The 16664-nt window shown below is 40.2% G+C and overlaps 1 protein-coding gene across 7 annotated transcripts in view; it reads left to right on the top strand.

The window, feature by feature from the left end:
• Positions 1–16664, top strand: part of LOC115371742 (interleukin-1 receptor accessory protein-like 1) — a 325316-nt gene that overhangs the window by 199377 nt on the left and 109275 nt on the right. For all 7 annotated transcript variants that reach the window (XM_030069302.1, XM_030069256.1, XM_030069271.1 and 4 more), the window contains one exon: positions 14028–14102. In XM_030069302.1, the coding sequence (XP_029925162.1) occupies positions 14028–14102 (75 nt within the window). The remainder of the gene's footprint in view (positions 1–14027; positions 14103–16664) is intronic.

The following is a 16664-nucleotide window of genomic DNA, read 5'->3' as shown; positions in this document are numbered from 1 at the left end:
AAAATACCTCGGGTGGGAGGAGTTAAGGATGAGTCAGAGAGGAAGGCGATATTGGCGGAAAAGTAGTGGCGCCCCAGACAGCTTGGAGTGGCTTATGAAAGGGGTTGGAGATCGCGAAGTGAATTAATGAGAGAGAGAGAGACACACACACACACACACACACACACACATGGATGTAGTCAAGATGCAAGACACTTGAAGCAGCTCTACCAAGATGTTTATTTTTACTACTTGTTGTTGAGGGGAACTGCCGTACAGTACACCCCACAGAATGTATTTGTTCTGACTAATCCATTACATCAGTTTCCCACGTGCTGTGGAGGAAGGGAGGAGACTGTATCTATGTGTGCGTGCGTGTGTGTGCGTGTGTGTGTGTGTGTGTGTGTGTGCACACTATGGCAAAGCTACAAATTGGGACACTGAGCATCATGCTTTGTCACAGACAGTGGTAATCTTCCCTTTTTGTTACTGTTGTGACAGGGAAAGTGGCTGCACTCATTTGCAAGTTGTTCATTGCCAAACTGCCACTGCATGTTGCAGACTGGATGTTACCCTTTGTAGCCCAGTTTCCACTCGCTGCCATCTGTAACAGGTTTGTGTATCCACTCATGGACACTTTTACTCTGTTAAAGTCTGAACATAATGATGCTGAGCTGGTCTTTTCTTTTTTCGTCTTTGTTTTTTTAGAGTCAGAAATAAAGGTTATTACCACTTTTTACAAGTTACATTGCATTTTTTAACAGTAGCTCAGATATATGATTATATACAGTACAGGCCAAAAGTTTGGACACACCTTCTCATTCAATGCGTTTTCTTTATTTTCATGACTATTTACATTGTAGATTCTAACCGAAGGAATCAAAACTATGAATGAACACATGTGGAGTTATGTACTTAACAAAAAAAGGTGAAATAACTGAAAACATGTTTGATAATCTAGTTTCTTCAAAATAGCCACCCTTTGCTCTGATTACTGCTTTGCACACTCTTGGCATTCTCTCGATGAGCTTCAAGAGGTAGTCACCTGAAATGGTTTTTCTTGAAGGAGTTCCCTGAGGTGTTTAGCACTTGTTGGCCCCTTTGCATTCACTCTGCGGTCCAGCTCACCCAAAACCATCTCCATTGGGTTCAGGTCCGGTGACTGTGGAGGCCAGGTCATCTGCCGCAGCACTCCATCACTCTCCTTCTTGGTCAAATAGCCCTTACACAGCCTGGAGGTGTGTTTGGGGTCATTGTCCTGTTGAAAAATAAATGATGGTCCAACTAAACGCAAACCGGATGGGATGGCATGTCGCTGCAGGATGCTGTGGTAGCCATGCTGGTTCAGTGTGCCTTCAATTTTGAATAAATCCCCAACAGTGTCACCAGCAAAGCCCCCCCACACCATCACACCTCCTCCTCCATGCTTCACAGTGGGAACCAGGCATGTGGAATCCATCCGTTCACCTTTTCTGCGTCTCACAAAGACACGGCGGTTGGAACCAAAGATCTCAAATTTGGACTCATCAGACCAAAGCACAGATTTCCACTGGTCTAATGTCCATTCCTTGTGTTTCTTGGCCCAAACAAATCTCTTCTGCTTGTTGCCTCTCCTTAGCAGTGGTTTCCTAGCAGTTATTTGACCATGAAGGCCCGATTGGCGCAGTCTCCTCTTAACAGTTGTTCCAGAGATGGGTCTGCTGCTAGAACTCTGTGTGGCATTTATCTGGTCTCTGATCTGAGCTGCTGTTAACTTGCGATTTCTGAGGCTGGTGACTCGGATGAACTTGCCCTCAGAAGCAGAGGTGACTCTTGGTCTTCCTTTCCTGGGTCGGTCCTCATGTGTGCCAGTTTCGTTGTAGCGCTTGATGGTTTTTGCGACTCCACTTGGGGACACATTTAAAGTTTTTGCAATTTTCCGGACTGACTGACCTTCGTTTCTTAAAGTAATGATGGCCACTCGTTTTTCTTTAGTTAGCTGATTGGTTCTTGCCATAATATGAATTTTAACAGTTGTCCAATAGGGCTGTCGGCTGTGTAGTAACCTGGCTTCTGCACAACACATCTGATGGTCCCAACCCCATTGTTAAAGCAAGAAATTCCACTAATTAACCCTGATAAGGCACACCTGTGAAGTAAAAACCATTTCAGGTGACTACCTCTTGAAGCTTATCGAGAGAATGCCAAGAGTGTGCAAAGCAGTAATCAGAGCAAAGGGTGGCTATTTTGAAGAAACTAGAATATAAAACATGTTTTCAGTTATTTCATCTTTTTTTTGTTAAGTACATAACTCCACATGTGTTCATTCATAGTTTTGATTCCTTCAGTTAGAATCTACAATGTAAATAGTCATGAAAATAAAGAAAACGCATTGAATGAGAAGGTGTGTCCAAACTTTTGGCCTGTACTGTACATAATATATTCCATACCTAGTTTGAGGTCGCAATCCATTTTTTTATCATTTTGTTGTGCAAAAACTAGTGTTGCAAAGGGGTGGAAAGTTTCCGGTAAATTTCCCAGAAAGTTTCCGAAAATTCCTGTGGGAATTTTCGCTCCGGAATATTGGAAATTTTCAGAAGATTTTTGCTGTCACTTTTTTTTCAATTTTTCCGAAAATTCCCGGTAAAATTCGGCTTGGGAATTTTGGGAATCTTCGTTTTTTTTCTTGTCATCAGTTTGAATGAGGTTTTTAAAAAGTTTCCATAGAAATTTAAGCTTTTAAGAAATTAAGAAATTAAGAAATTTCGTTTTTGTTGTTGTTAACTTAAGATGAATGGGGCAAAAATAAACAATCAATAAATCTCCTGAACTCAGGACTCATCTCTAACCCAAAGGCCACAATGCCAGCATACTGTAAAATCATCATCGCCATACCCAAGTGTGTGAAATAAAACTTAAATATAAAACTTAAATATAAACAGTCAACTTTGCATTTTGGTGGAAACAAATATGTTGCATGATTCAATGCAAATTCAGCTGTCCACCATGATTCACATATGCAGTTAATTTCGAGCACATTTGATCATCATCAATCAGTAGCCTCTACTCCACTAGGCTACAGCACTTCCACTGAGACAGACGATCATCACATCAGCATCACGATTCAATTTCCTGCATTTCTATGCATTTTAATGGGTAGTTTGAACCACTTCATATGCACACCTTAACAATAGTACTGCACACAGTCCTATGCCTGAATTAATAGCCTAGACCTCTTATTAACGCTGTATAACTGCTGGTTGTTGTATTAATATCCTACAACAGAACAAACATAGGATTATTATAAAGAGAAAATTTGTTGCACACGGGTGATACCATTAATATCTTAATGTAGGATATTTACATAAAACGCCCTGGATCAGGTTAATTTCATTTGAACAACAGATTTCCCGAGCATTTATATGGGCTACGCAAACTTCAATCCACATGATAAAAATTAATCCACGGACCACCAAAGTAACGTTTGACTGTTAATTAAATCAACTTAAAATTACTCTGGCACGGTTGGAGGGGGTGTGCTCCAGTACGGTACGGGCGCTCATGCAGGAGCACATGCACGGTCACGCACGCAGCGCGCGAACATTGATATGACGTCAATCATGCCGTCCTCCTGCTTCCGCAAAATCCTCCTGCTTCCGGCAGACCTGACCGGGTGGCCACGCACACTGTGCGGTGCTGGCCAGCACCGAGCAGGCATCGCTCCCCCAAAATTTCACAATGTTTCCAGCCAGGGGAGCTCATGTCACCACCAGGGGAGCTGTGCTCCCTTTTGCTCCCCCTTATTTCGCACACTGGTTATGCCAATATTCACGACAGTTTGACTCAGCTACGGAAAATTCCCGAAAATTCCCTGGAAATTCATTATAATGTAACATGTTTGCATGCATATCTGCTTATATCAAACCAAAATGTTTATTATGTATATATGTATATGACCAGGTGAATGCAGTGAATATAAATTCCCGAAAATTCCCCCAAAATTCCCGTTAATTCCCATTAATTTCCGAAAATTTTGCAACACTAGCAAAAACCCAGCCAAGATTTCAGATAGAAACAAAAGATATTTCAGAGTCTAGTTAATATAACATTACCTTTCAAAGCTGCATGAATGTTTTCTTCTTCCATGCTGACATATGCACTATTAAATTCAGTCCATCTTCGACACTTGGGCCGGTGTACTGTGTTATGCATTAATGTTACGATTATGTGGCTACATAATTCCTTTGTTTATTAGACCCATTGACACCAATATTTGTGTTGATTTATCTCAACATCATAATTTATTCAAATTACTATATTCCTCACAGTACTAGAAGTAACTGTTTTTTTTTTTTTTTTTTTTTTTTTTTGTACAATTTGTCTCATCTAGTTTATATTCATTACTCATTACACATTAGAGCAGAACTCTCAGTATATATGACCACATGAGTAATTACATGGAGTATTTGTTTTTGCTCTACCAAAGCCAAATCATTCACTGGAGATTGAAGAAGTTTCAGCTATTCCCAGTGCCGGCAGATATGATTTATGTGACTTCCCTGGAAAGTGTTGGCCCGTCCCATGAGTCCTCTCATATTCAATTCTTTTGATGGATCTTCTAAAACAACAGCTTTTTCAATGAGGAAATATACCTTTTATTATGTTCTGTCTCTCTGGGGTTTCCACATAGATATTTTTCAACAAGTATCCTCAGTGAGCTTGGCAATATAATTTCTTTGGGGTCCATTTTTTTTCCAATGCTATTTTTTAATGTTTTCAAAGACTGGTGTTTTTTTGCTTAGCATGCGTGAGTGTCTCTCCCATTTTTGATGACAAGCAGTGCACCGGGTATACATGGATCTTTTTTACTGCAGAAGATTAGGACAAAATATTTGAAGACTGAACATTTCAGCATGGATAAAGCAAATATACAAGAGACAAGAGTAAAAGCCAAGGGACAAGTGGTGCTAATGTGAACCCTGACAACTTCCTCATATAGGGACATTCATGGTTTAAGATAATAAAATCACAAACATGTGTGCTCTCTATTAGGGGCAGTTACGCAGGATACTTTCAGTAGGCTACTTTTAAACATTGTTTGGCTGCACAACACCAGAAACTCTGAACTGTCTTGACTCTCTACTGATGTATGATGTATGATTTTTCCAGATTAATCCACATTGCACACGACAGAAAACTTGTTTAACTTGCACATATACTGATCGGAGCATGCACCCACTGGCACGACTTGCAGTTTGCATTGGTTTGCCTTTTGATAATTTTGTTTGATAGTTTAATAAACTGAGTGCAGCTCTCCACGATGTCCATCTGACTTACACATTGGCACATTTTTGCATTGTGAAGTATCTTGACATGATGTATTGTTACACCCCTAATTACCCACATGCCTGAAATATGTTAGAACATGAGAAAAAACAGCTGAATCAGTGGGCTCAAATGGTAAAGAGCACAGCATGAACCATTAAAGCTAAGTCCCTCTCGTGGTGGCCTGGGTTCAGTCCCAGCCTCGACCCTTTGCTGCTTGTCTTCCCCTGTCTCTCTCCTCCGTGACTGTCCACTAAAGTAGAAATGATGAAAAAATAACCTCTAAAAGAGACAGAAACACTGCTGTTTACAGCTGTTGTTCTGCTGTTAAGTGTGACACATTTTTTGGCCCAAAAAAGGGATTCCAGATGCTGCTACCATTCAGTCTAACAAGAAAGTGAATAACTCTGTCTTGTTAATATTGACTGTTTTTGTTTGAGGGTTCCTCTGGTATCTATTCCTTTATTGGTTGAGGTGAATTCTGAACATTTTTAATTCCTAGCCATTTAAAATAAAATCCATTCACATGTTAAAATATGCCATAACTCAGTGTCATTCTTGCTTATATTATGTCACCCATGGCTAAGGGAATCCAAAAATCCCATTTACATTTGCCATGAGAAAATCTAAAACAGCAACAACAAATAAAATAATCTGGGCATCATTCAAGACATTTATCGACTATGGCCGCCAGAGGGTGCAGTGCAGCATTTGAAAGTAATTTTTACCATAATTCATAGATAGATAGATAGATGGGTGGGTAGATGGATAGATGATAGACAGATGAAGTGTCTCTTTTCTACTTATATCATAGCACAGCCATCTGCACCAGCTGCAGCCCACGGTGTTACAGTTTGCCAGTGGCTATAACACAAGTCTTCAGATGCCAGCGAGTCTAAATCGAAGTCTATATCATGCCTTTTGAAGTTGGGTGTTTTTGCCTGGTACCAGTTAAATGCCATCTACCCCATCTGGGTCTGCAGGAGGGCTAAGAGGATGATCAGAGATTACTCTGATCCCGGCTCTGCTCTGTTTCAACCGCTGCCCTCAGGCGCGTGTTTTGGGGCAATAGCCGCAAGCTCCTCCTGCTGAAATAACAGTTTCCCTGCCAGAGCGGTAAGAATTATAAATCTGTTTCCTCACAGGCAATAAAAGTTACATTGTTCTCATGAGGTGTGAACACTGACCTATATGTTGTCTTTTGATTTGTCCATGTTGTGTGTAGCAGAGTTGCTGGAGTAAAGAAAAATTCCGCCCTTTCTGTTGTGCAGCAATGAAAGCACTCTGACTTTGACTGAAGTTGCATGAAGAATTTACAATGCCATGTTTCCAGTCTATTAGCCTGTTTATTTAACCATGAAAAAGTACAAGCGCATAATAATATCCCGTAAGTATTGAATGGAAGCCTTTCAGATATTCACAGTATTTAGAAAGATGCACAAAAAGAAGTACTGTACAAAAAAAAAAAAAAACAGTCTCAGAAATTGGTTTGAGTGTTGTTGATCACTGACCTGATGCTTCACACAGTTTTCTCGGTATTTTTCATAGGACAGCTGTCACATATGAGTCAATGCTTTATATTATTTACCAGCTGAATATAAATTTGATGAAAGTCCCTGACGGCTGCTAACGAATTTCCCCTCCTGCCCGGTGCTGTGCAGCTCCCATCGGCACCAGTCCAGTTTGAAGACATTCTTGCCAACTAATCCAACACATTAAAGTCCTTAAGTCCAGCATGCTTGGTCTGTCAATGCAATGGCTTTTTTCTCACATCCAAAATGTTACCATGTCTCAGGAAAGGAAAACCACCAATGCAGATTTTCCGCAATTCTGAATTTCATTCATACCTAAACAGAAACATCCTGTAATATTTATGAAAAAGGCCACATGTATGAAAGGGATTTTTACGACTGATGTAAAAAGGGCATTTTTGGTTTGCAGCGAGGCCAGCTGTTGCCTTTTTTTAAATGCAGCAGTGAGTTGAAATTGTAATGAAATCATTTGTTAAATGCATTAATATATGAAAGTTTAAAAAGTCCCTCTCTTTGATTCAAAAAAAAAAAAAAAAAAACCTCAAACCGCCTAAAAGGGATGAAATTTTCTTATGCTCTAAGCTTTTCATAACCTGTGGGACACATCTTGCTTCATCGTGCTGTGATGTCAGATAATAGATACAAAAGAGATTTATTTTGTCTGAAAACTTGGCATCTGTTTTCAGACGTGTCAGGCCATCTTGACAAAACTTCCTACACTTAAGAGAACTTTCAACATGCTGGAAACGGCATCAGTAATGATGAAGCTATTTGCATTACACAAATGATGTTTCAATCTGCTCTCATTGATCAAATATTTGTACACACAGTACTGATCTTAATATATTTAGTTCAGATCATTATCACGATAATTCACTCCTCACCACCGGTTTCTTATGAGCTCAAGTGCACAACGCTGTTTGTATATGCAAAATTGTTCTTTATTCATGTACTCATTAGCATTTTATTAAACAGGCTGCTTTGCAAACTGCAGATTATGACTGACATTTAAGGAAGGAAAAAATACAGATTTTTTTGTAGCTGAATCCCATTGTCATTACTGATCTGAAGACCCAGAAGCAGAGTGAAAATGGGTTGAATATTTTACTTGTGCGGTGGCAAGACTCAGAATGCCAGAAAAAGACCAAGATATTTTATTTGCATGTGTACGAACAAAAAGGTTTGCCTGTCAAATCTTCCTTGAAATGCGGTAGCTTTCATCATTTTTCTCCTGTAGAATTGAAGGTGCATTTTCCTTTAACAACCTTATACACACACACATACACACTCTCACTACTCCTCTTAATCTATGTCTGCTGAAGTGGCCTTTAATGAGGTGTGAACAGGGAGAACCACAACCCCCCCTCCTCTCTCTCTCTCTCTCTCTCTCTCTCTCTCTCTCTCTCTCTCTCTCTCTCTTCATCTCCCTTCTCTCTCACCCCTGAGAGCGAGAAACAGACAGATAGACCGACAAAGACATACAGTAGGAGCGACAGACAGATAGAGGTGGAGGGAGGAGGGGCTGCTGGAGTTAATGGGAAAGAACGAGGTCTTTTTTTTCCTCTTTCATTACTTCATCTCCCCATCCATCATCATGTGATCACAGCGAAAAGAGATCACAGGGCCCGTAAGGGACACTTTAAAGATTTTCTCCCCAGCTGATACCAACCTCAGGCTCTTGGAATATAGTGCATGTATGAGCGCAGAAATGTGTGTGTGTGTGTGTGTGTGTGCAGGGAAGCAGGTCAGGCCTGGATATGTGTCCAGCTCCACAGAGGAGAGCCTGCACACTCCACTCATGTAATAAGCTGCTATAGAATTACTGTTTTGTAGTTTGTAAAGACTAGCTAGCTTAACTAATGCACCCTATATCTCTCTGTTTTTTTTGTGTGTGTGTGTGTGTGTGTGTGTGTGTGTGTGTGTGTTTGTGTGTGTGTGTGTGTGTGTGTTTGTGTGTGTTTGTGTGCATGTGTGTGCACGCACGTGCGTGCCTTCCAGCATGGTGGAATCCCACACTGCTGATTGAGCCGTATCAACAGCGCACGCTTGATGTGATATTTTTACCCAGGGAGTGAGTTTAACTGATTTCTATAACTCTGCTCCCCATGCTGTCTTAACCCGACTCCACACACTTTCCCAAAAATCAAACTTATGGCCCATGTTACAGTCTGCGCCAGAACTTTGATTAAACGCCCTAGACATGTGAATATGAATTCACTTTCAGTTCCGTCACTTCAAAGCTGCGAATTGAAACAGCAATTCGCCCATAAACAAGAGAGCCTTCACATTCTCGATCATTTCTTTAAAGCTGCACTAGGATGAGATTTTTATGTAAGAGCACGCTGTCTTATCGGCCTAAATTGCAAAGTAGGGCTGCAGCAGTGAACAGTGTCCCAGCCCCCCTAATTGAGACCCTGGAGATTCACCTGATGTGCCCAAATGAAATTCAGTGTTGGGGATGGTTATTGGCAGGAAATCTTTTCTGCGCATGGAAAATGAGGTATCCAAACTTAGAGTGAAATACAAAGTGGCTGTTGAACAGCAGTGAGCGAGCGCTCTGTCAAAGCTGGGTTCGCCAGTGTTAGATCTTTTGGATTACATAGGGACAGATGGCATTGAAGATAATGTGTAATGCCTAAGACTAGATTTAAAACCTTGTTATTTAAAAAAATAAAAAATAAAAAAATAAAAAAAATAATTCCAGCTTTTGAAAATTAACTCACTTTCTTAATGAACTTGAAATTGAGCAGAACCTGTTTGCTGTTCAGCATGCTCAACACGTTATATTTATTTATTTATTTTTGCATATGTAACATATATATTTTTCAAATTCACCTAAAAATCACATCCAAAGAGCTATGGCTCCCTGTTTGTTTCCATGACTGAGTCCTTTTTTCATGTTGCTATAAATACGTGCACCTACATCTCTGCCAGTGCACCGTTTATTCTCTTCAGATTCGGCTTTGTCTTGTGTAAGACAAATCATCAGAGTGGAAAAACTCGGTTTTCTTTTCATGCCATAATGAAACAAAATAATCTAAGCATATTTCATCAAGAAAAAGGTAATTAAGGTAATGAGATTTCTTTACAGAGCTTTGGAACACACCAGGCTCAGGGAAAAGGATAATTCGCTGTGCTTCTCCTTTGAATTTGTAATTAATGAGCTCACATAGGCATTTTTTTCTGCTTGCAACCCACTCTCTCAACAAATTGCACACTCTTTTATTTGAGACCATGTTACGGTCTCGTTTGTCAAATGAATGGAGTTGAAAACAATGTCACTGTATGATGGAAGAGTTTTTTTTTTCATTAGCACGAGTGAGTGGACGCCAATGAGAGAATGTTGCATCCTTGAAAGAAAATATCACAGCGCTTCTGTAGGAAAATGTTACAGTAGTTTTAGAGCTCGACTGTCTCAGGACGTCCAGCAGGTTGTCTGCATAGTGGCAATTTGCTCCACTAATTAGAGCACACACAATCCAAATAAAAAAGATAAGCCAATCAATTGTTGCATCTGCTTTTTTTGTTTTGTTTTCTGTTGCAAGTAAATGAAAAGCTGTATAATCCTAATCAAAGATTGATGGATATATGAATGAAGAGGATGTATAAGATACTACTAAACTCAGAACGCAGTTTCATCATCCTTGAAAAACAGCAGTGGAGGCCAGACAAGCTTTTATTCTCTTTGACACCCATACATTTTTTAAATTTCATTTTTATTTTTACAGTTGAAATTGTTTTCTTAATTTATTTAATTGGTCCAGTGAGGTCAGGATCTCTCAGCTCGGTTCATTTTTCACCCATAGTGCCTCAACTCAACAGCGGAAAAGTTAGAGGGCTTTCCACCATCGAGAGTTTGAAGTTGCATCACAAATCTCCTGGCAGCCACATCTGGCACCATCATGGAGGTCCATTAGAGAATTAGCTGTGCACAAATAATGGATAATGGCTAAATACGTAACAGCCAAGCTAGAAAAAACAAAGACAACTGAAAAAGATTGTGGTGCGGTTCAGAGTAGGTCAGTTCAGTAATGTCCTAAGCAGAAGTGAAAAGCTTTATTAGGCAGATTTGTTTCTCAATTTAGGTTACTCTGACGGTTGTTGTAGCCACCACTAAGGACATTAAGGTCCTTTAATTTGTCCCCCCAAAAATTAAACATTTCCATCGTGGAAATAAGGCTGTAGACAATGCAGCTTCAGCGTAGACATTCAAAGTCTGGCTCACGGGCCATATGCGGCCCTTCAGGACATTGATGGTGCCCCCTCCCACCTCTCCCAAAAGCTAATCAAATCCCAAAGGATGTGCATAGAATAACTGCAATCCCAGCGTTTCCCTTTAACCCTGTGAATCCCAGGAGCCCATGGATAGTAGGGGTTTTGCTCTCAGAGATTTTATTTCACCATCTGAACCAAATTCACTTCAGTCCTTGTATTTTTCATTTTCAGTGTGAATTATTTTGTAATTTTCTTGTAATTTTATGGTTTTAACAGTTGAATTATATAATGGAGCATTAGCAGGGAAAAAGTTACTGTTATTGTGTCCAGTGGCTAATTTCATGTAAGGTATGTTTAGCATGTGAGTTACTGACGGACAAATGATGGGGATGTATAAAGTTTGAAAGGAAAGAAGTCAATAATAGCTTGTTTTATCCAGTGGCCCCTGGCCCATTTCTATTTTCCAAATCGGGTACTTGAGCTGCAGCTTCCCTGCATCACTGCCGGTTTCTGGGTTTGTTCTGTATGCCTTCGTGTAAGGTTAACTTCATTTTAGATGCCACATCTATAAGGGTGATGAGTTACTTTCACTTTGTCAGCTTTGTAGAGTTAGATCCCTTCCCTACCACAGGATATTGATTTACTAATTAATAAACCCATAAAATTGGCTCTGGCTGTGAAAGTGAGGCAGATGACAGATCTCTGACACGGTCACAGGAGCTGGAAAGCGGCTGAACAGCCAAAAGAGGCAACGAAAGTAAAATTGCCTCTGTTGAGGAGCGCTACACCTTAACAGCAAAAGGAATTCATAAATGTTAAACAAATCATCATCAAAACTTCATGGCTCGTTTGGCTGCTCGTTAAAGTCGCTTGTGCCTGACCGGGCATACAATAAAGAATCCACCTGGTGAGCGTTTCTGTGCACACACTTCTGTGTATTTTGATTTCAAGTTGAAAAAGTTAAGCATTTTATAAAGCTTACATTTCATATTATTATAAATGACAGGATGAGCTGATATTGTGAGATTTTTGTTAATCTGCTGAATTAAACATCCCTTTTGCCTTAGGTCAGTATCCCTCTGCAAGGCACTGAGCATCAGATGGAGGAACTATAGGCTGTTGCAGTTGTTTTTTTTGCACTCATTAGCCTATGCATTAGCGACTTGGGCTATTTATTTGTATTCATCTATGCAGAATAAATAACATACAATTTCCATGTGTTTTCACGCATATTTTAATGATTCCAACATTTCAGTCTCCTGAATGATCTCCATTCATGATGTTAATGTAGTCAACATTTGAATTCAGTTTGGCTGCTGTGGAGAATTATCCCAGACATTACTAACCATGGAGAGCGATAAGACTGTCGAGCGGCACAAACCCATTTCATAACATCTGTTAAAAGTCAGCAAATGTGTGCATTTAAGGAGCGCAATGCAAAAAAAACAATACTCCCTTTTACTTATAGTGGCTTTAAGCAGGACTCAGACCCTGCATAGGCAGTAGCTTGTTAGGCGATGGCTTTCCTGACAATACCTACATATAATTTTTAACAATCACTGAGCAGTAATGATTGGTGGAACTGAGAGTGTTTTTTTTTCTCTACAGCTCAGATGGACATGAATCATGCCGTCTATTGTTAAAATGAAATCAAGCTGATTTCAGCCACTGTTGCACAAGAGTTGATGACCTCCACTACCAGAGGGTGCATTATATCACCTAAAAGCCCTCGGTAATGAAAAATACAGGGGAGAGCCATTCAGCGTGAGCTTGGAAAGCCTTTCTCCAATCTATTATTCCTCAGCTCACTTGTACAGTCATAGCTCGGCGTTCACCGCTCTAATCAAACCACAAGTTATTTGTACCCGAGCCCCACCCCTCGGAGGAGCTCCAAGTGTGCAGAGATGGAAAGCCTCTCTGATGCCACTTTGAAGACTAGAACCAATTAGGGAATCATTATAACGAGGAGCCTCTAAGTGCAGATCTTTTGTTACTCAGCAGCTGCCTAATTGGGGTTGGTGTATTTCGGAGGCAGGCGGGACGGCAAAGTCTGCTCTTAAGAAACAGTGACTCATTTGTGAATCAGTGACTCACTTGTGGCTGTCATCTTTACAGTTTTTTATCACATCGCTCCATTCGGAAGCGTGTGCAGTGCTTTGTCTTTTTTTGTAGTTGTTTTTTTCATTTCAAAGGTGTGTTAATTCCTCAGTCATTATACCAGAATATCTACCAGAGGAGTAATATGGCCTAGTCATTCCAGATGGAAATACACAGTATGAAATGCAATAACTTCTTTCTATCGGGTCTTAAAAAGTAAACAGTTATAAGAACTGATTTATTTTATCATGATCTACTCTCAAAGCTGCTTTGTTTTACTTGTTATCCTCCTCTTTGGTCAGCCATATTATAGCTTTCCAGCTGGGTAAGGATATGTATCTACTGTGTACGTGCATATGCAGCAATATTTTGCTCTGTGGGAATATGCTTTATATTTATTGTATGTGACAAAACATATCTTTCAATTTTGTTAGCTGTACACAGCGAAAAATAACTGAAACAACCTCTTGAGCCACTCTTGACCTTTCTATTCCCTTGCAGATGTGAGTTACTTTACCTTAAAGCATTAATTCAAAAATGGATGACTAGTTACCCTGTTATATACAGTTTGAAATACTGCAATTTATGTTTGTTTCATGGCACACTCATTATAATCCCCGATATGCTCTCTCCACAAGTTATTGAAGCATTAGTATTGAAATGACTGCCAGTTTGAAAGTGCACATAGATGTTTGAAGCTTTAAATGGATAATTATCTGAGCTGTACTTCATCTCTTTCTTTCTCTCTGCTCTTTAAATATTATATTTCCATGTATTTATTCAGCCTTAATGTAGCCCTTGTTGTGGATTTTAATGAATAAATCATACACCCACTGTCCACAGGGGGAGAAGAAAATGTGAAATTTAATGTGCACTTTCTTTTTGGGTGTCTTTTTACAGCTCCTCTGACAGACAAGCCTCCGAAAATCCTCTATCCTTCGGAAAGCCAAATCAGCGTTATGGAGATGGCGATCGGTAAGAGAGCATGTTTCATATTCATACACGGCCCGTCTTTTCTTTCTTTTTTTTTTTTCTATAGGTCTATGGATTGTGTTGTGACATTGTTGTGGTACAGCTAGTCACAACGGCACTGCTTCAGATTCCCAGGTTGGTCGATGTAAGCCAGTGGGCCCTGTCCTACTTCACTGAGCCTTTGTTATGAAGCCGATATATCCGTTCCCATGTCTCTATGTGTATTTTCTGTAAATTTTAGATCAGGGCCAAACAACATATGTAAATAAATGTAGTAGTAACCTCCTCAGAGTGATAGACAATGTAGACCACATACTGTAAGGAGAACTTTGATGGTGTTATGTACGCCAACAATCACAAAACAAATGCATGAGAATTTGCCTTTAAGTACATAACTGTGATTTGCTGGTGCTTACCACATTATCTTACATGCAACACGACCACTTTGGCCCCAAAGCAGACAAGAGCAATCCATAAATAGTGCTTGGAACAACTGTTTGACCCGGGTCTTGTAAATAATTCCACACCCATCACTGACACCCATGGATTTTCTGTCACACTGGGGTTTTAAAACCACAATGCCTTTTTAAGTGGCCCTGTGCTGCTAATATTGCCTGAGATAATTCACTATAACTTGGATGAGCTTGCTGCACAGTGTTGGAATGGACTGTATGGATCTCTATTCCTCATGCTTATAAGACTCAAATATGTTCCTGCAGCACTGTAGTTTTTTTTTTTTTTTTTTTCATTTTATTGCATTTATTTGGATTTGCATTATTTATTTATTTATTTTTTAATTCACTATTAGTAGGTATTTTCTTTTCGGTGCCCTTCTCTGACTGGACATGGCGTTTACACCATGTTGAGCAAACAAAACAGGATGAGTCATTTATGTCGCAATGGATGAAAGAGACAGTGACTCAGTTGATGTGAAAACCATGTCCACTCCTTTTCCCCTTCCCGCTCCCCCTCCTATTCTTTGGAGTGGCTTTCCAGGCTTCATTATATTTACCGTCGTAACATCTATCTTAGTTATCTCTGCAACATGGATGCAGCCTGTATTTGTTCAGCTGGGTAATGAGTTGAATTGGCACCACTGAGAAGCCATACATAAGCTCCCCCTCTCATTATCTTCAAATTTGTGATGTTAGCATTACTTCAGATGATTGCCTCCGCTTCTGCCTTGTACGGCTGGCTGAGAGCGGCCGTCTTTCGTGTGCCTTACCAGCTTTCGATGCACAGAGGCTCATGGGAAAATTCCCGCTTTGTGCCTTATTGGGCAAAAGCTCAGCTGTGGGTAGAAGGGAAAATGGGTCATGATGGAGGCTTCCTTTGAAGTAAATTTGTCATGGATGTTGAACACAACCGGCTCGTGGAGGTAAAAGGTGGCAATCAGAAAATAGGCGCAAATCATTGTAGCTTTAAATTGATGACGGATAAAAGCCTCTCTTGCCTTTTTTCATCTGATTAAGTGTTTCGTGGTGGATGATGGTGATTTTCAGAATCCATTGCCTGATAGCTCAAAGAACAGGCAATACTGGTCAGACACCAAAATAATGTAGCAGCACAGCTTTGTGGTTGTTTTTTGATAAAATTTTTGTTGTATGTGGTGTTTTGCCAAAGATGAGTCTCACCGCAGGGATTTTTACAGTTTCCGAGAGATTTCTGGACCTATTGAGTCACATTTCAAGATGTGTCAACACCTTATATTGCCATCAAACTGTCTTTGAGATTGAGGAGTGTCAGCCTTTAATGAATGGCACGTGATTTGACATCATCCCTTTACTTATTACGCAGAATTTTGATCTAATTCGCCCCCAGGGTCTTGAGTATGATGTGGATCATCACATGCTCCTTCTCTGAAATGCAAAGCTGCATAACTCAAACAGTCTTGTCTGTGGATGTTTTACTATCTGTGGATTTTGATCCTCAGCGCACAAGGATTGATATGAGCTCTTATGTTTTTTGATGCCCCTCCCTCCACCCCTGATCCCCATTGATATGCTGTACAGAGTCAGCAGGTCTGTATCCATAATATATGAAGGGCTGTTTGATGCTCTGCCTGTACAAGTCCCTGTCACTTATTCTCAGTGTTGGGGTAGCATGCTCTTGTCACCTGCAGACAGCCTAGTCAAACGCAGCTTTTCCTTTCAGGGTGGGACTTTCGGAGCAATTTTAATATTCATTTCCTCATAAAATATAGAAGCATAAATGGCTTCGGTTGACAGTTAATTAGGTAGGTGAGAGGGAGAAAGCGAGAGAAGTGGGATAGAAGGACGTGGAGAGACACTTCCCAAGCTCGTGTTGTGCAACTCGAGGGATGAAAGAAGAACAGAGTGAGCTGTAAATGGAAGACTCCAATTAATCAACACCTACTTTTCTTCTTTGTTCCACTCCCTTTTTGTCTCCTAATGGACCAGGTTTCTTAGTTATAATTGATTTGATACAAATCGCTTGATTAAAACGTGTTGCGTAAATGCTCCTCTCGGCCCTGGGTGGGCTTTCCCGTGTTGTGTTTCTTTCCGATGCCTTCTCTGTGGGACAAATCAGATACAGTTTGGGTCT

This window comes from Myripristis murdjan, chromosome 2, assembly GCF_902150065.1.
Source record: "Myripristis murdjan chromosome 2, fMyrMur1.1, whole genome shotgun sequence".
NCBI classification, from domain to species: domain Eukaryota; kingdom Metazoa; phylum Chordata; class Actinopteri; order Holocentriformes; family Holocentridae; genus Myripristis; species Myripristis murdjan.
This window is presented reverse-complemented; position numbering and strand designations above follow the sequence as displayed.